The sequence below is a fragment of the Oryctolagus cuniculus genome, chromosome 8, assembly GCF_964237555.1.
Source record: "Oryctolagus cuniculus chromosome 8, mOryCun1.1, whole genome shotgun sequence".
In the NCBI taxonomy this organism is placed as follows: domain Eukaryota; kingdom Metazoa; phylum Chordata; class Mammalia; order Lagomorpha; family Leporidae; genus Oryctolagus; species Oryctolagus cuniculus.
This window is the reverse complement of record NC_091439.1, coordinates 59,269,993-59,289,994: the sequence shown is the minus strand read 5'-3', so window position 1 is coordinate 59,289,994 and position 20,002 is coordinate 59,269,993. Positions and strand designations below refer to the sequence as shown.

General features: G+C 46.8%; 1 protein-coding gene across 4 annotated transcripts in view; it reads left to right on the top strand.

Moving 5' to 3' along the window:
• The first annotated feature begins 8,666 nt into the window (after positions 1–8,666).
• NPNT (nephronectin) overlaps positions 8,667–20,002 on the top strand; it is an 82,579-nt gene continuing 71,243 nt past the window's right edge. Inside the window, exons 1-2 of one of the 4 annotated variants that reach the window (XM_008267522.4) lie at positions 8,667–9,006; positions 10,889–10,989. In XM_008267522.4, the coding sequence (XP_008265744.1) occupies positions 8,936–9,006; positions 10,889–10,989 (172 nt within the window). In that variant the 5' untranslated portion in view covers positions 8,667–8,935. The remainder of the gene's footprint in view (positions 9,007–10,888; positions 10,990–20,002) is intronic. The other 3 variants (XM_008267523.4, XM_002717182.5, XM_002717181.5) reach the window with 3 other exon arrangements.

Sequence of the window (20,002 nt, the reverse complement as noted above, 5' to 3'; positions counted from 1 at the left end):
AGCTTTTTTATATGTGTTTATTGATATATATTTTAATTATCAATTTCTGTAAATAATTAGCTTACTGAATATTCTTATTTGTCCAGTGAATTTTATTTTTAATGTTTACTTATTTTCACCTATGTGAAAGGCAGAGCAACAGAGAGAGAGAGAGAGAGAGAGAGAGAAACTGACAGAAAAACACAGAGACACAGACAGAGATCTATCCACCAGTCTACTTCTCAAATGCCCACAACAGCCAGGGCTGGGCCAGGCCAAAGGCAGAAGCTGGGAATTCCATCTGGGTCTTGCACGTGGCTGGCATAGGCCCAAGCACTTCAGCCATCATCTGCTTCCTCCCAAGAAGCGCATAACAGGAAGTTGAATAGGTAGAGGAACAGCAGGGATTCAATTGGTACTCCGATGGTATACCCTATGGTACACCCTAGGCAATAGCTTACTCCACTGTGCCACAATGCCTGCTCCTCCAATAGATTTAAGTGACTATTTGATGTAGTTGAATAATTATATCATCTTTAAATAATGAGAGGTTGGCTTTCTGCTTTCAAAAATTGACATGTTGTCTAATTGTAACAAATATTTCACAACTATTCTAAAATAAAAAGTGATAAGAACATCCTTATCTCATTCCTGATATTAATAAAAGTCCTCCTAGTACTCATTACATAATATTCTGGAGTTTTGTTAGAGATACATCAGCTTAAGACCAATCCCTTATTCTATGAGTAGGTCTTTAAAAGAATCAGTATGGGGTGGTGGTGGTGGGGTGCCTGGGCTATGTTGTAGCAGGCTAAGCCTTCGCCTGCAGTGCTGGCATCCCATATGGGCACCGGCTCATGTCCAGCTGCTCCTCTTCCAATCCAGCTCTCTGCTTGTGGTCTGGGAAAGCAGTAGAAGATGTCCTAAATGCTTGGGCCCCTGCACCCTCCTTGGACACCCAGAAGAGGCTCCTGGCTTCTGGTTTTGGATCATCCCAGATGATCTGGGATCTTGGATCTGGCCACTGTGGCCATTTGGGGTGTGAACCAGCAGATGGAAGACCAACCTCTCTCTTTCCCTCTCTCTATTTGTAACTCTACCTCTCAAATAAATAATAAAATCTTAAAAAAAAAAAAAAAAGATTCAGTGCTCAGTAGTGCTGATCCCAGGGTCAGCAGCACCGTCTGGAGTTCATCATGGGTGTAAGCAAACACCCAGGTTCACGAGGCTTTCATGGCCACGTGGGCCACCTATGTACTCAGAAGGCTACAGCAGAGACCACAGTGGCCAGCACTGCTGTGCTCCTTATGTGGAACTCTGCACAGAGCAGCACAGCGCAGGTGCAAGGTGTAAACCACTTTCAGCACACGTGAAACCACCTGGTCTTAACACCTTCATGCCCCTCTGCAGCATCTCTTGAGACAATACCACAAGCACAGAGTCCAGGGTCCCTTCGAGGAGTAAGCTCTGTAAGGAGGGCTCAGTGCTCGGGTTTGCTATCAGGTATATTTGATTCTCCCCGTCTAAAGGCAGCTTACCAATCAGGGAACCATTTCCAACAGCAACAGAGCAACATAATTCACATACCACCTTATCAGGTTGCTGGGGGAAGGGAGAGAGTTTCCATCAGGTCACATTTTCATGAAGGAGGGGAGAGGAATTTGTTAACCCTTTATCCACACAGAGTTTTTCTGTCGACTTGATTGTAATAAAGCCTTTTAATATATTCCCAGATTATACTTCCTAGTCTTTTATGTAGGACTTCTGCATCGATATCTGTATCTGACATCAGAAGTGTATGTTTTGTGAGGTGATTTTTTTCCTTCCAAATTTAGACAAATATCAAGGACTTCTCTGGAATAATGTGTAAACATTTTTTCTTGATATTTTAGAAAACTTTAAATAGCTCTATAATTGTCTATAGTTTGAAGGGTTGGAAGGCAGTTCTAAAACAACTTATCTTACTTCAAGGTTGTTGGTTAGTTTAGGTTTTCTATTTCTCTTGAGATAATTATTTTGAGATCCAAAGCCCATTTTAATTTCTGCTGTGTTAAAATTATGCCCATTCCTTTTATTTCTATATTTGAATATTTGTTCAATCATGTTACCTTGTTAGGCAAGCTAGTGTTTTAAAAATTTTAATAGTTTTTTTCTCCCTCAAGCATCAACTCTTAGGCCGGTGCTGTGGCATAGCATTGCCAGCACCCTGTGTGGGCATTGGTTCATGTCCCAGCTGCTCCTCTTCTGATCCAGCTCTCTGCTTGTGCCTGGGAAAGCAGTGGAGAATGGCCCAAGTCCTTGGGCACCTGCACCCATGTGGGAGACCCAGAGGAAGCTCCTGGCTCCTGGCTTCAGATCAGCTCAGCTCTGGCTGTTGTGGCCATTTGGGGAGTGAACCAATGGATGGAAGATTCTCTGTGTCTTTCCCTCTCTGTCTGTAACTCTACCTCTCAAACAAATAAATTTTAAAAAAAATGTTTAAAGAGTCAACTCTAACACATACTTACCAGTTCTATTGCTGTTACCTAATACATTAAAAAAAAAAAAAAAAGACTTATTTATTTGAAAGGCAGAGTTACAGAGTGGCAGAGGCAGAGAGAGGGAGGGGGGTCTTCCATCCACTGGTTCACTCCCCAGATGGCTGCAATGGCTGGAGCTGCGCTGATCCAAAGCCAGGAGCCAGGAGCTTCTTCTGTGTCTCCCACGTGGGTGCAGGGGTCCAAGGACTTGGGCCATCTTCTGCTGTTTTCTCAGGCCATAGCAGAGAGCTGGATCAGAAGTGGAGCAGCCAAGACTTGAACTGGTGCCCATATGGCATGCCAGCACTGCAGGTGGTGGCTTTACCCGTTATGCCACAGTGCTGGCCCCTACCTAATACATTGAATTTATACTCTTGTTGATATTGCTTCCTTCTTTTTGTGTTCCTAGTTTACCTTGTGGTTCTTTTTCTAATTCCTTCTGTTGAAAACTTCGTAATTTTACCATCTTTTGTTTAGTAATGTAAGCATTAGGGCTATGAATTTTCCTTAGAGTTCAGGCGTAACAATACATGAATAGCTACCTATAATGTTTTTTAACCACTGCTTTCTAGAAGGTCTGCAAGTTCAGTTGACGTTTATCATTTTTTTGTTTCAATCTGGACACTGAATCTTAACTTTTTGTCACTTCCTAAAGTAGCTTGATTTTGTAATTATTTCTTTTTCCTCTGGGATCATTCACATCAGCATATACACATGCATAAATATCTTTTCCTCAAAGATGAAATTCATTCTCCAGTCTTCATCTCTCACTCCAGCTACTACTCCACTTCTCTGCTCCCTTTGTAGAGCAAAGCTTCCAAAGAACTTAATTTCGTTCTCATCTTTTCTTTTCAGGACAGTAGAATCATGCCTTCGACCTCACCATTGCACAAACACTACTCTTTGCAAGATCTCCACAGATCTCCTTGTGAAATCTGATGATCACTTCCCAGTCCTGATTGTACTTCGTCTCTTAGCAGCACATAGCATAGCTGGCTACTCTCAGATCCTTAATGAAACCCTTTCTACTCCGGGCTTCTAAGACAAAACACTCTCCCGAGTTTTCTACCACACTCCTGTATCCTCCTTCTTAGGCTCATGGTTTGTATCAGCACCCTGCTGCCTGACGCTTACATTTTGGAGCATTGCAAGGCTCTGTCCTTAGTCCTCCTAATCATGAATGCTTGTTGTTTTCACTTCATTCTTCACCTCTTCCATTCCCGGAGGTTTAAGCACTACTGCTGATTACCAAATTTATGCCAGAGTACAAAAACTCTCCACTGAGTTCTAGAGTTATAATCTTACTATTTGACTTTTCCACTTGAATGTCTTATCGATATTTCATAGCCGTCTGTGATATGAATTTGCTCCCCAAATTCTGATCTCTCCTTCCACTGGAAGAGAGAAGGTTGGGCACCCTGGATACTTTATATTTCCCAGCCTCCATTGAAATTTGGTGTGATCATCTGATTTATTTCTCTCCGGTGAAGGCTGAGTAGCAATGACTGGTGCTCTTTGCTAGCCCTAGTCTTTAGGAGAGCAGATGTACCTCCCCCCATGCTTTTCTCCTTACCTTTGGCTACAATGGTAACTATTAGAGTGGCTGTGTAGGTAGCAGAGTCACTGACAGCCTGGAATCTGAATGACTACCTGAGACAGAGCTGCCAACCACCCTGATACACTCGCTGCAGACTGCTACATGATGAGGAAATAAATGCCTATTTTGTAAAAGCCATTACCTTCTTTAGTCTCTTTGTTACAGCATTTTAACCTTTTACCTTAGCAGAAATAGAAACTGGTACCAGAAGGGAGGGATGATATCTTAAAAAAAGCTTGCATTTTCTGTCCTTTCCTTCCTTCCTTCCACTTCACCTCCCACCCTTCCTCCCTCCTCCTTCCCTCCTTCCCTCCCTCCCTCCCTCCATCCCTTCCTCCCTTCCTCCCTCTCCCTTTCCCTCTCTCCAGAGAGCACTCCCATTTGCTGATTCACTCCTCAAATGCCCATGGCAGTTGTGGCCGGGTGGCTGGCTTGGGTTGGAGCCAGGAGCCAGGAATGCAATCCACATTTCCCACATGGGTGGCAGGAGCCCAATTGCTTGGACAATCCCTGCTTGCCTCCCAGAGCCTACATTAGGGGGAAACTAGAGGCAAGAGCCATGACACCAATGTGGAATGCAAGCATCGTAATCACCAGGCCAAACGCCCACCACAAAACCTGCATCTTCTTAACCATCGCATAAACATGCAGAGAAATAGGCAGGAGAGCAGAGTAAAGAGTTTATTTCTCACTCTGCTTGTGTTGAGAAGCCATTGGAGGGATATGATCCTATTGTGGTTTACAAGGAATTACCACAGGCAGCTACTGTGTGCAGGTGGAAAGCTGGTGATACCTGCGCTAGTTCATAAAGTCCTTGCCTGCAGTCGTTTGGAAGTCACAACGCATATCCAGAGCAAGAAAATATGGCTGAAAGAAATGAGAATGTTAGTTCATGTCACTGCTCCTTGTTGCTTTTAGTAAGGTATCTTAAGAGAGAGGTGAGCTCAGGCAAGAGTTGGCCGCTCTGCAAGCAAAGTGGAAGGAAATAAGGAAGGCCCCTGAGGGTTGAAAAAATGATGGCTGCTTTGTGCCCCAAACATTAATACAAATGAAGGGATCCAAGCCTTGTGGCAAAGATCAGAGCAAGGGCATTGCCCTCGCAAACAACCCTAGTATTTCAGCCAGCCCCAAGGTGGCCTCTGTTAAGGTGAGAGAGTAAAGTATGGACACAGGAAGCAGAGAAAGCAAGCAGGCTTAGGAACCAGACGAGGCAAGACTGTGGTTGTGGTTATCTGCACAAGGAACTGACTGGAAGCAATTAGATCAGAAGCCCATTAAGGTTTTAAGGAAATCCAGTTGCCACAGAAACCATGAATCTGGCCTGAAAACGTCTTTCTCTGTTAGATCCTTAAAGCAACATACAGGCCTTTGAATCTGTACTAGGAGAAAATGGGCAGTGAGTTGTGAATGATGCACAGCCTTTAAGGAGGGCAGATGCTCAGACTGTCACTTGTAAAGTAGCCCCTGGGAGATTATGGACAGCACAGTTTCCCTAGCGGGGTCTTCTCCAATGCCAGAGCAGAGTAGTCATAACAGTTGCTCAGCTGGGACTCACAATTGCTATAACAACACCTGGTGTGCGTCCTTTTCTTAATAGGAGTTTTTAAGAGCAACAGTCCTGTGCCTGTTACCACCAGTGTGTATGGTATGCAGGAAGCCATAGCTTGTTTCATGGTTTCCATGACACTTGACTATGAGAAGTCATTTCAGAACTTGATAGAAAAAGCTGATCTTGCTCTAAGCTCTGCCTGGACACCCGTCCCACCCTTTGCCCTCACAGCACTCAGAATCAGCTCAAAAGTTACCCTCACAATGGTGACCAAACCCCTCCATCTAAAATCCCACCCTGCCTCGATTTCTATCTCCTTCACCTCCCTTTGTCTTCTCTTTCCACCTTTTCCCTGTCCGAGCACTCACTGTGGTGCTTCCCCGCTGGACTCCAAACTCCCTCAAGGCAGGGGCTTTGTCTTTGTTCTGCGCTGAAATCTCAGCACCTGGAAATGGCTAATCCACTCCAGGCTCTCAACTGATATTTACTGAAACACAAATACTCATGAAATTATTATTAGTTTCTGATTTATAGTTATTTGAAGTTGTCTTTGCTTCACTGCATTTTGTCATTTATCTGTATGACATGGTGACCAGCGATGAACAATTGTGCACTAGACAATTAAGATGATCACTCATTACCTAGATATCATTACCTAAGGAAACCTAACCAAGTTTATCCTACCAGAAAAGTAGTCGTTATTAAAAGTAAGCTGTTCTGATCTCATTCTTGCTAGTTTTTTTTTTTTTTTCTTTAAAGACTGAGACAGTGAACTGCAGCTCCCAGCGAGAGCTTCCAGTGAGACCCTGGAACTTCTTTAGAGTCTTCTCATTCCATGATTCAACAAAGATGATGCAGTTAGCCATTGCTTACTACAAGGCAGAGTTCAAATCAATCCAACCCAGTCTACTTAATATTTACTGAACTTAGGACCTGTGCTATACACAAAGGATATAGTGACAAGATGGCCACTGTCCTCACCCTGTTCTTGGTGAGACTAGTGTCCCAAGGGACCCACGGTGGCAGAGAGGCAATTTCAACACAATACCTTAAGAGTTACTCTTGGGAGAATGCAATGTGATAGTTGCACATACCATAAGCATCTCAGGGGAGCCAAAAGGCAGGAATCCTTCCCTGGGTAAGCGTCAGCTAAGCTGCGACCCAGAGGGCAAGTGCAGATTGTCCAAATGAAGAAGGAAGATGCATGGAGGGTTTTGTAGGCCAAAGAAAATACATGGAAAAAAGGAAAGGAGGCATGTTAATGGGTCGTTACACTTTTGCTCCCGATATTAATTCCAGTTTTGCCCATTACTCTTCCTCTTGTCTTCCCATCTCCTCTTTTTTAGCCAGTAGGTTAGCCTCATTCTACCTAATCATCCATTGCTCCAGTGGGCTTATTTGTAAATCCAATCCAGGAATCAATAAACAGGGAGAGCAGCTAAGGAGTAGGCCCTGGAGCCTGGAACAGAGCCTACATGATGCTTACACAAATTTGATTTTCTGCAGAAAAAATATTTTGACTCCCACATTTTTGGACTTCATTAGAAGGAACTGAAATGGATGACACCAAGCTGTTTGCCTAAAATAATGTCCCAAGCCTGAATTGGCATGGATGTTTCCTGAGATCAAAATAGAAACTTGTTTTGCTAACAGAAAACAACTTGGAAATCAAAGAAGTCATTTAAGTTGGAACCCATTCTTTTTCCTTTTCTTGCAGAAAGTTCCTGTTCTTACACACACGAAGACATCAGGCTGGTGAGATCACCCTGCCACAGAACTTTCCATTAAAATTTTGAAGTTGTAGAAATCTCAAAAAGAAAACTGAGACACAGGAAAAGGTCTGTGATGTGGCAAATTCATTCAACAAACATTTACGAGCACCTACTGTGTGCCAGACACCGTTCTAGACACTAAACAAAGAAACGTGCCCTTGTGGAGTTTGCATTCTAGGATAAAGACACACAAACAAGAAATAAGCACATCGTACGGTGGAGCAGAAGCTGCGTGGTGTGGCGAAAAGCCCACGTAGAAAGAGGTCAGAAAGCCTTAGGACAGGGCAAGTTGCCGTTTCAAACAGGGTGGTCCTGGTTGGTCTCTTTAGGGAGGTCACTCTGAGCAAAGACTTAAGGAAGTGAGGCTGTGAACCCTGCAGGTGCCTGGGTCCGGTGGCCCCACGGTGGGGTCATGTCTGGTGTGTGCGTCGTGAAAGGTAGGCCGTGAACCAGGAGACGTGACACGTGGTGGGTGAGCGCCATGGGGCTGGAGAAGGGGGATGCCTTGATCGCATTTCAGGAGCGTGGTAGGCTAATCGCCCATTTTCATTTGAACAGACGAGAGTGCTTTGCGCTCTGCAACAACAGAGCAACAGCAACTTAAAATGTCTCTGCGTGATCTCCGCGAGATTCGGCACCACGACTCCCGCGCGGTCACAGCCCTCCCCTCGCGGACCGCACGTGCCTCTAAGGGGGCGCCGCTCACTGCCCTAAGTGCTCAGTGGAACTGGCACTTCTCAGGGGGAACCGTCAGCACGTTTGCTTCTTCACGACTCCACTGGCCAGACATTTCTTTCCGTTGGTTAGAAAATAAAAAATACACGCCCGCCTCTGCCAGCTCTGCGGGAGAAGCAGAGTTTGCCCTCGCTAATTTGTCCAAGTCGTGCTGTGGTTTCACGAAACGCAGACAGTGCCCAGCTCCAGCCCCCAAACCCCCAGTGGGTCTGGGGCGTCTCTACCCACCCCCGGTGAGAGGCGCCGCTGGCTCCCGCGGTCACCACCTGTTCCGGCGGACCCGGCCGAAAGCGCACCCTCGTCTCGGGCCTCTTTTTTCTCCTCTGCTCACCCTTTTCCCAGATCGGGCTTGTAACTTTTCTTTCAGCCCGAGGCTCGCCCCACTGGTCCCGCAGCGCCCCCGCCCCGCCGGGCCCCCGGGAGGGGCCGAGTGCCCTCCTCGCTCGCCAGGCTCGGAGCGCGGCGGGGCGGGTGCACGCGCCCCCCACCCGGCCCGGCGCCCCTCCCCGCGGGCGGCGCAGCTCCCCCTGCAGCGCCTCCCCTCGCGGGGAGGGTGGCGGAGGGGACTCCCGGCGCAGCGCCGCAGACCTGCTCCGGCTGCGCGCGGCGCCTCTGGCTCCAGGAGTGGCAGCGGTAGCCGCGGCGGCGGCGGCGGCGACAGAAGGATCCCGGGACCCGCAGCTGCTCCGCGGAGCCGAGGAGGCGGGAGCGCCTCTTCACCGCGCCCAGCACCCAACCTGTGCCCGCTCGCAGCCGCGCTCTCGCCCGGGGCTCGCCGGCCAGCATGGACTTCCCCTTGGCGCTGGTGCTCGTGTCCTCGCTCTCCCTGCAGGCGGCCGCCGACTTCGACGGGAGGTGAGTGGGGCCTCGGGGCGCCCTCTCCTCCTTCCCGCGCTCCCTTCCTGTCCGCGCCACTGAGTCCCTCTCCGCGGCCGGAGAGGCGTCTCCCCGGTGCCGAGGTCTGGCGGCCGCACCGTCTCCGCGGGACGAGCGCCGTCCAGCGCGGCCAGGGGCTGCCCCGCCGCCGGGAGCGCGCGACCCCGGCCAGTCCCGGAACCCGCGCGGGAACTGGGGCTGCGGGAGTAGGAAGGCGCGGGCCGTGGAGCTCAGCCCCGAGGGCGCGGTGGGGCTGCCAGAGCAGAGGTGACGCGTGGGGGCATTCCCCGGCCGGGACACTGACTCTTGGTGTAGACTGCTGTTCGGTGGGGGAAAACTTCGGGCGAGCGGGGCGGAGCTGTCAGGGCCCTCACAACAAAGAGTGGGGCCGAGGAAGCGGCTGGGGCTTACTAGGGGGACCTGTTTGCCGCCCCCTTGATGGGGGCCTCAAAATGAAGACTGCGGGTGGGGGGCGCCAGGAGTATATGATGGGGAGAGAGAGCTAGCAGCTCCGCAGACCGCGCCCGCCTGCTGCGTGCTCTGACAGGTCCCGACAACCCCGGGCCGCGTCGCTGCCGCCGCTCAGCGGGCCCTGGCGCGGCCGCTCCCAGCTCCCCGCTCCCGCCGCGGGGTCCGCGCGGGCGCCGGGTGAGTGAGTGACTGACCGAGCACGGGGATGGCTCGGGAGGCGGGCCCGGCCCCCGCCTGCGCGCACCTGCAGACCGGACTCTCCCGGCGGGCGCGCGAGGGCTGCAGCCCCAGAGGTCCCGCGGCGCCCCCGACCCCTCGGCGCAGCCCTGAAGCGAGACGCCGCGCCTGTTCCACCTGCAATCTTAGGACGAATCAATTCCGCGACTGATTGGCTGCCTCGTACCTGGGAGGGGAAAGGACGGGACCCAGTGGAGCGCGGAGGGGAAACGGCCCCGCCTGTGGAGCACCTGGGCGCAGGAAATACGGAGTTGGGGTTATTTTGAACTTTGGACCTGCGCAGGTGGAGGAAAGGGGAGTTGAAAAGATCAGGGAGTTGAAAGAAAACACGGGTCGCCGCCCGAGGCTGCGCCTTTTGTTTTTTAGGCAACTCTTTCCCACCTTTGGGCACGCTGTGCGTTTCTTGTACGCCTATTTACCGCAAGCGCGCCACGTGACGTGCGTCCGCTTTTAAAGTAGCTTTAACCAGAGGGCTAGAACACCCAATTCCCTTGTGGATCCTCTCGGAGGGAGAAGTCTTTTAGGTGCGAATCTGAGCAAGAAAGCAAGTGGCCCAGTCCTCGCAGTTTGTCCAAGTGTCATGCGGTGGATAAACCAGTACCTTGAAATCCCATACTTTCTGTAGTCATTATTTACAGTAGAGAGGGAATGAGCACGCACTGTTGCTGCAGCAAGCTCCACGTGCGGCGTCTGAAAACGCTTCATTTCATTTGGTTTCTGAGGAACCCCGTCCTTCTGCCCCTTTCCCAATCCGCCTTTTACTTTTTTTCTTTCAGCTGTGCCACATCTTGTATTGTTTAATACCTTTCAGTTTATGATGACTCAGTACAAACTGCTCCCGCGCCGCCTCCCCCTCCCCCGCCCCCAGGTGTGGGTCTTTGAGGAATCTGTTTTATTTCAGGCTTCAGAATCCACCCTGTGAGTGGCAGCCTTGAGAATTCTGCGTTGTAGCTGGTGCTGTTTCTAGTTGAGAAAGGATGGTGCCCTCGGCTCTGTTCCTAGCCCCGGGTGCTGACGGTGTATCTGTTTAACTGTCTGAAACCTGCCTTCAGATTGTTGGGTGTGGTTTGCCAAGTTTTCTCAAATAACAAAAAGGAAATTATCTTTGATCTCAAGAGGATCCTTATTTATTTTGAATCTGTTTGCTTGGTAGGTGGCCCAGGCAGATAGTGTCGTCCATTGGCCTGTGTCGTTACGGTGGCAGGATTGACTGCTGCTGGGGCTGGGCTCGCCAGTCCTGGGGACAGTGTCAACGTGAGTATCAGACCTGGGACCTCACCTCTCTGGGGGGCGGGGCATCACGCCACACCTGGGAGTGCTCAGTGCCTGAGCAGGGCTTGGTGCTGAGAGCCTGACCTGGAAGTTTTCCGGGGAAGGTCTCTGACTTCCTATCCTGCCCCTTTCCAACCTGAGCCACCTGGAGGAGAGGGGTGGCTTTGTCGTTCACATAAAAGCCATTAAGGATGTTAGTATTTCTCCCCGGTCTCTCTAGCTTCTGTTTTCTCATTAGGCTTACTTCCTTGTTTTGCTACAGGCTGAGGTGGCTGAGATGGGAGTAAGATAATAAGTCTAGACTGTATTTACACTAAATAGACTCTGAGCCTGAGAGTACTTACAAAATCCACACCATAGCTGTTGTGTAAAGTGGCCCATGTGTAAGTCTTTTTTTTTTTTTTTTTTTTGAAGTGAGGTTGAATTGACAGTGTTCTAAATGGACCACCTAGTATAACCACAGACAGATCTCTGGAAAAACATCACTTGGAAGTTCCATGGGTAATCAACCTCGTGTAATAGGTGCCACATCAGAACACGAGTGTTAGTTTTTCATGATCACAAATGGATATTTTGATGTTAAGATTCAGAACCTCATCACAAAAGTTTGAGACACTTAGGAAATTTGTTTCCAGCAATCTGTGTAGATCATAAAATTTTATCCCTGTCTTTCTGCTAGATGAAAAAAAAAAAAAAAACAGGAGCAAAAAGGGAAATCCCCAAATGATCAAGTCTGTTTCCAGGGTGTCTTTCTCTCTTACCTGTTACGCCACAAGGCCAACCCCTCTGAGTGTCTTTTCAGTGCTAGGCAGGCACCGGCGAGGTAATGGGAATTAAGGTGAGTTCCACGTTGGGATATTCGCTTTATCACTCACCAGGAAAGGGCAGGGAGGACTCACGAAGGGATCAGGAAGGTGAGAACTGGCAGTGGAGGAGCCTGTCTTAGAAGGAGGTTGGCAGGATGTGGAGTCATGTAAATTCAGGTTCCAGAAAGTTCCTCTGCTATCTTCACTCTTGAGGATGCCTGTGATGGTCATCCTTAACTTTGTGAAGCAGGGAGAGGGACAGTCGCCGGCTGCCTGAAGCTGTTGCTCTGGTTGGTGCTGGAAGGAGAAAGGCACTGATGCTGTGTCTGCCTGCACCCTGCAAGCCGCTGGGCTAGCTCCTCTGCACGGCTGGGCCATTGCCCAGGGGACAGGGGGATCGTGGTAACTTGTTCTCAGTAAAGGAAGAACTGCTGGTCCCCGTTGGGGAACTGCTGGTCAACATTGCTTTCAAGGGAAGATGGTGAAAGAGAAGAATGATGCCTGGTGCAATTTGGGCTTCTGCCACTCCTCCCACACTGTCTGGAGTATGTGCACAGCTAGAGGCCACAGCTGTGGCAGTGGAGGAGGCCAAGGACCCTACCACATATTCCTGAGTGTGTACTTACACCCCTCCAGAGCGAGAAATGCAGGAATGGAGACAGTTTCTTCCTTCCTGGCTCGCTTTAATCTGCAGCAGACTCCCAGATCGAATATGCAAGTGCTCTGAGGTATGTGCAGCCCTAGAGCCACACCCTGGCCCAGGCTGCCTTGGCAGAAGGCCCTAGGCAGCCATGGACGGCACTTCTCTGAAGGTGGGGGCTTAGGGCACATAGGCTATCTGCAGGTGTGCTGAGAGCATTCCAAGGAGAAAACTTCTTGGATCCCTGAGAGACTCATCAAACGTGGGATTCCCCAGGAAGCATCTCTGAGAGCTTTCTATTTTTCTGTACCATGCAATTACATTTTATCTGATGTGGATCTAGCTTGGTGATCTTGATTTTGGATGAGTGTAGAGACTTTTTAAAGTTACACTGACAGTACCAAATCTAAACAAAAGATTTTCTAGTGTTTCACTTTTTGCACAGTAACTTTCCTAACAGATACATACACTAATTTACTATGTTGTCATTTTGTTTCTTTTCATTCTTACTATTTTTTAAAAAGATATTTATTTATTCAAGAGGTAGAGTGACAGATAGAGAGAGGGGGAGACAGAGAGAGAGAGAGAGGTCGTCCATCTGCTGGTTTGCTCCCCAAATGGCTGCAACAGCTGGAGCTGGGGCGATCTGAAGCCAGGAGCCAAGAGCTTCTTCCAGGTCTCCCACGCCGGTGCAAGGGCCAAGCACTTCCAATGCTTTCCCAGGCCATAGCAGAGAGCTGGATCCGAAAAGGAGAAGTCAGGACTAGAACCGGCATGAATATGGGATATTGGTGCCATGGGCAGAGGCTTAGTCCACTATAGCACAGCACTGGCCCCATTCTTCCTCTAACAGAATCTGAGGAAACGGCAACTTGACATGAATTAATTATTGAATGGTAATATTATTAAAAATATGTAGGGTGATTTTTCACAAATCACATTTTATTGCTTATTTGGTGAATGTTTGAAATAGCTCCTAGGCTGGAGCTAGACTGGGGTTAAATTCCAGCTTCATCTCCTCTTGGCTATGTGACTTTGGGCAAGTCATTTAGCCTCTCTGTGCTTTATTTTCTCACCTTTAAAAATGAGTCTAGGGGCAGGTGCCGTGGCTTAGCGAGTAAAGCTGCCTTCTACAGTGCCAGCATCCCATACAGGCACCAGTTCAAGTCCCGGCTGCTCCACTTTTGACCACTCTCTGCTGTGGCCTGAGAAAGTGGCAGAAGATGGTGTAAGTCCTTGAGCCCCACATGAGAGACCCAGAAGAAGCTCCTGGCTCCTGGCTTCAGATCGGCTCAGCTCCAGCCATTGCGGCCATTTGGGGAGTAAATCAACGGATGGAAGAACTCCTTTGTCTTTTTGCCTCTGCCTCTCTGTAACTCTGCCTTTCGAACAAATAAAAATAAAAATCTAAAAAAAAAAATCACAAATTGTACATCTCTCAGAGGACCTTAGTGAGGATTAAATGAGTTATAATTTTTAAAGCATGTCACACTGTTCCTCACACAGAGTAAATACTGCATATGGGTGTGGTAAAATTAAAGAAATATAAAGAATATTACTACTAAAACAAGGTTATGGGACAGAATACACATGTGCAGTCAGATTCTTTGTTCATTAGGCATCATATATACGTATACTTTTTATATTTATGCTGCCAAAATAAAGGTTCTCTGTGTTGGCAGTAAAATAAAATTCCCTTTTAGATCAAAAAAGCCAAATGGTTCTTTACCATGCATGTTGAAGATAACAAGATTGTAAAAATGAGTTCAAAGATGGATGGTTCCTTCTGTGTGTTTTATTTTTCCGGAATCTCAGATGGTCCAAATGTCTCTTGTCAGTTCCTAGTTCTGTCTGTGTTTGTTTTGATATAAATAGGTAGAGGAATGTGGGGGCCAGAGGTCGGTTCCAAGGAGCAGAAAAGCAACAAAAGAGACTTACTTACGGGGATGCATGGAGTGGCTCTGAGAACTCCTGAGTGTGTTTAGAAGGAAGACTTGATGCAATTCAATGCTTGATCACTGTACATACTCAAGGGAAATACCTTGAAGATCTTCAACAATTAGATCTCGTAATGGACTACCCATCAAAATGGCAAAGAGCTTCTAGGAGATGTAACGCAGAAAATGTTTTTGCCTGTCTGACCCTTTTATAATCTCTGGGTTCTCTTCCATGAGGAGCATGCTCCCTTCTTTGACAGAGGTGTCTTGTGCAGCAAAGTGAAAGGCAACTATTTCCACCTGTGCCCAGAACCTCCCTGTGCATCTATCTCTTAGGAGATGTGTGTGTGTAAGCAGGAGCAAGTGGCACCCTTGTTATAGTAATCAGATCAGTGCCATGACCTAGTGCAGCGATGTGTAGGTGAAGGTCTGTTCCATCTGAGTGAGTGTCTGTGAGATGTTCTGACCCAATATGAATGAGAGTCCAGTATACATACTACACAAAACATGCTTCGTTTCATGTTCACTTGCCACCCTCCTTTCTGTGGACTTGTTTGGCGAGAGAACAACTACGATGAGGGGGCTATGTTGCCAGACCTCCCCTCCTGGCTCCTTATTCGAGCCATGAAGCCATACTCAGCTGGGAGATTTACTAACCTTCCCTTTGGGAATGAGGAGGGGTGGATCAGAGATACCACCCCAGTGGGCATAGAATCTGCCCTCCAGTTTCCTGCCTGAACCACCCAACAGTCAGTCCTAACATTCCTCCCCTCCCCTACTGGGAAAGCATGGCCCATTCCAGAAATAGGCAGGTTGTGTTTTCATAGTTCTTTTGTGGGTCATACCCTTGGCTTCTTTCTATTTGATTGTTTTGTGTTCTTGACTTATAAATAGATGTCTAGCTATTGAAAATTCAAAGTGTGATTTTCTAATCGCCTTCAGTTTTGAATGAATATTGATGTGGCTCTTTATTGTCAAGTGAAAATTTCTTATTATGTTCACACACTGATGGTTCCCTATTTCCAGCACACAGCACTTTAATCGTACTCAGGAATTGTCACAAAATATTTCTATTTCTTGCTACGCAATTACTCTGTTCCTTAACTCTTCTATCATCTCAGTGGTGCATTTCACTTTAATTAATTTTATCTGCTCCTACCAATTGAAGACTGCCAAACAGATTTGTCAGAGTTTGTATATTTTATTTTAACAGAATGTGTATACTATGGAAACAGTTTTTAGCTAAAGCATTAGATAATTTGGGAGCCTGAGTTCAAGTTCTGACTTTTGTACCTGATGAGGTAACTAACATTTTCCAGCTGCAGTTTTCCTATTTTGCAAGCAGATCTTCAGTGGCCTTTGGAGCCACCCAAGAACATCCGTAATGTAGAAAGGGATACATAGGATCCAGATACTCCAACCCTGCAGAGTTGTCTTTCTGTTCACTTGGAGATTCGGCCATTGTGCGACTTAGGACAGTAGTGTTCTTGTGGAAAGTACTTTCCCGAGGTGCGAAGAAGAACTCAAGCTAGTTCCAAGTTTCAACAAACTTATTTACTTTCTGAGTTCTTTGGCTGTTAGTGAGCAGTTTGTGGTTTTTGAAGGAAATGATGCAGATTAGGATGGTTTTATATCTTTTATCCTTAAGACTGGAGAAAATGCAGATGTTATGTTTCTTCTGAAGATATTGGAGAGATAGAAAACCTACACTTAGATATTGCTTTATTGGGTCTTTTCTCTCTATCTCTCTACCTCTCTACCTCTTTTAACTTATTTATTTGGGAGGCAGAGTTACAGATAGAGAGAGGGAAAAAACAGAGAGATAGGTCTTCCATCCGCTGTTTCACTCCTCAGATGGCCATAATGGCCTGAGCTGGCCAATCAGAAGCCAGGAGCTTTTTCCAGGTCTCCCACATGGGTGCAGAGGCCCAAGCACTGCTTTCCCAAGGCATAAATAGAGAGATGGATCTGAAGTGGAACAGCTGAGACTTGAACAGGTGCTGGGAGGTGGAGGCCTAGCCTAGGCTACACCACAGCACCAGCTCCAGTTAGTTCTGAATCTTAACTTCCTCCTCTGTCTTCCCTGAAGCTAGTAAAGGCAGAGTTAACAGAGAGAAGGACAGTCACAGAAAGAGATCTTCCATCCATTGGTTCACTCTGCAAATGGCCACAACAGTCAAGGCTAGGCCAGGCTGAAGTCAGAAGTCAGGAGGCAGAAACTTCTTCTGAGTCTCCCATAAGGCTGACAGGGGCCCAAGCACTTTGGCAGTTCTTTGCTGCCTTCTAAGGTGCATTAGCAGGGAGCTGGATTCGAAGCAGAGCAGCCGGGACATGAACTGGTGCCCATATGAGTTGCCGGTGTTGTAGGCAGTGGCTTTAGCCATTATGCCACAATGCCAGCCCCTTGAACACTCTTTAAAATAACAGGAGTACATAATAAAGATTGCAATCTTCTTTGAAGGCCACACATAGTGGCTTCCCCACATAGAGGACATTTCTGATAAATATTGCCTTTTTGTTTGTAGTCAACAACTATGGCAACTTCCACTGAATATGAATTAGTATTTTATATACTTAACATTTAAAAAAGTTATTTATCTGAGAGGTAGAAAGAGAGACACAGAATGAGAGAGAGAGATAGAAATCCCATCTGCTGGTCTTCTCCCCAGATGCCTACAGCTGGGCTGGGGTTGGAACTGGGAACTGGGAGCTTAACGTAGGTCTCTCACATGGCTGGCAAGGACCCAGCCACTTTAGGCATCACTTGCCTCTTCCCAGAGTCTGCATTGATGGGAAGCTAGAATTGGGAGCTAGAGTTGGGGGTGGAACCCAGGCACTCTGATGTGAAGTTGGGGATGTAGGGTCCTTACTGCTGGGCCAAGCATCCATTTCCTATATAACATTTTCAGAATACCCACACATGATACCAGGCTTTGGAGTAAATGGCAGCAGTGGGTAGTAGGGGGAACGCTGTGCTGTTCAGACCCATTTTGAAGATTGCTGGCAGGGCTCTGGGACAAGCCTAATGGAGCTAAGCATACTTCATTGTCCTGACTTGATTAGCTTCTTCCCCTGATTTTGGGATGAGAATGCAGAATCTGATTCTTTTCTTTTTTGAGTAGGCATAAAAAATGCAATACACTGTTGTATAATTTCATTTGGCCCTAAGCTTGAATCTGCAGATCCTTAGGAAGTGAAGCTTTTGGTTAAGATTATTGAACTACCACTTTCCTAGAAAGGTTGTTTAAGAACACCATGTACTTTGGGTATCTTCAAGTGGTCTTGGAATGCAGATTCCAAACGAAAATCAGTGTTGAAGAAGTTTGACCTTTGCAAACAGGTAATTTTTGAGTATGTGTATTCTTCAAAGGTAAGTTTCACAGAAATTACTTAGTTCTTTCCTTCCTTGCTCTCATTAGAACTGATCTTGACATAACACTATTAAGATCCACTGATTTCCTGAGAACCCTGCATAAAGTTAATCTGAACAGATGTTAACTTTAATGGATTAGAGATTTTAGTGCTTGTCAAGCTGGAAGAAAGGCCAAGTGGAGGGAAGCTCTCTAGTCTTGGCAAGTTCAGCTGCTAGATATGGCCTCAGACACCTGCCACAGGGGTGTGTTGCCTGACTGTGCCCGTGCACATACACATGGGCACCAAGGAGGTGCTGCTGGCCCTAGAAAAGACTTGTGATGGTTGCTTGGAGCTTTTGGATAGGCTTCCCTAAGTGGAAGTCTGTTCCCACCCCACCCACCCTCTGGTAGAAAGTGTAGTGTTCAGCATTTCTATTTGGTGCTTTTCATCTGTAGAATCCATGTTATATGTGTTTTGAGTCAACTGAATCAACTCTATGCTCTCATGGTGAAAAGGTGAGATGATATTGAGTGATGCCATGCAGTACCCTTCAAGTAAGAAAAGATGCTCATCACGGAAGCTGGGCCTCCTTTCTAGGGAGACAAAATGGCGAGAGAGAAGAGGTCTCATGTCCTCACCTTCGTTACTCTCCCACCCCTCACATACCAACACTTTTGCCCCTTTCCCATCAATTTTGTCTAAGTTTTTAAATTTTTCACCTCCAATCTTTAAAATCTAGTTTGCTTCCTAAGAGAAAATGCATTAATTTCCTCAAATATTGCTTCTTGGAACAATAAGTGTTATTGGTTTTCTGTATACATTTCAGAAATATTTTACATACTTAGGGGTGAATTCCTATACCTGTATCTCTCCAGGTGCCCCTGTCCATGACCTGTTTGATATAAATGAAATCATACTGTATCACTCATTGCTCTGTATCTTCCTTCTTTTTCTTAACATGTATCTTGAAGGGCTGTCTTTATTGTACATGAAGAACCTCCTTTTTTACAGATTCATAGTATTGTGTTGTATGGCTATGCCATAGCTTCATATACTGTCTCTTATTGATGGATGTTTGTGTGGATTCTAATGTTTTGCCAATACCAACAATTCTAAAATAATGTTGGATATTATAATGGACTTGTTTTGTATGTGCTCTAGTATTTCTGCAGGAGACAATTTATATGTGATCAAATAGGATAAGCATTTGTAATGTTTATCATTTGGCCACTGATCTGTGACTAGATAAATGGGAAAGACAGGATGGTAATGCTCAATAAAGGCTCTGGCAACCCAAGACCCAGACTCAGATCTGTTACTTGACTTTAGGAGACATTTTCCATAAAAATCCTCTGACAGGTCGGTAAAGATCTGTCTGATCTCATTTTTCATTGTTTTCCTTGGAGCAGAGGCCATTGGCTGATGCTGGGAGATCGTGGTGGTTTTGCCCATTGGCCAGGGTCTCACCTTGAACTCCTGCCTCTCAGTTGTCTACTTTTTAGGGATGTGGTATTATTTTATTTTGTAAGAAAGATTCACACATTCTTCTAAGAATTGCGTAATTCCTTGATCTATTATTTTTATCCTTTTTTTTTTTTTTTTTGACAGGCAGAGTTAGACAGTGAGAGAGAGAGACAGAGAGAAAGGTCTTCCTTCCGTTGGTTCACCCCCCAAATGGCCACCACGGCATGGCGCACTGCGCCGATCCGAAGCCAGGAGCCAGGTGCTTCCTCCTGGTCTCCCATGCAGGTGCAGGGCCCAAGGACCTGGGCCATCCTCCTCCACTGCCTTCCCGGGCCACAGCAGAGAGCTGGACTGGAAGAGGAGCAACCGGGACTAGAACCTGGAGTACCGGCACCGCAGGCAGAGGATTAGCCTAGTGAGCCGCGGCACCAGCCTTATTTTTATCCTTTAACCATCATTTTTATCCATATGCATGCAATATGTACTTTTTCCCTAGACCTGTGGTTGATTAGAGAGGCACATGGAGAACTCTGAGATCTGAATACTGTTTTTTTTAGGGATATCTGTTATGATAAAAAGATTTTCAATAGCTACCAAAACACTTTGGTACCAGAATACTTTATAGGATGACTTTAAAACTGTAAGGGTATATCTTTTCCAGTAGTTATTTAAATCCTTATCCCAATTATATATTTAAATTGTCTTCTTTTTGAAAAGTGAGAAATGAATATTTAGGAAAAAATTTAAAAACATAGCAAATTTATTCATTTTCCTGATACATAATGCCAACCCTT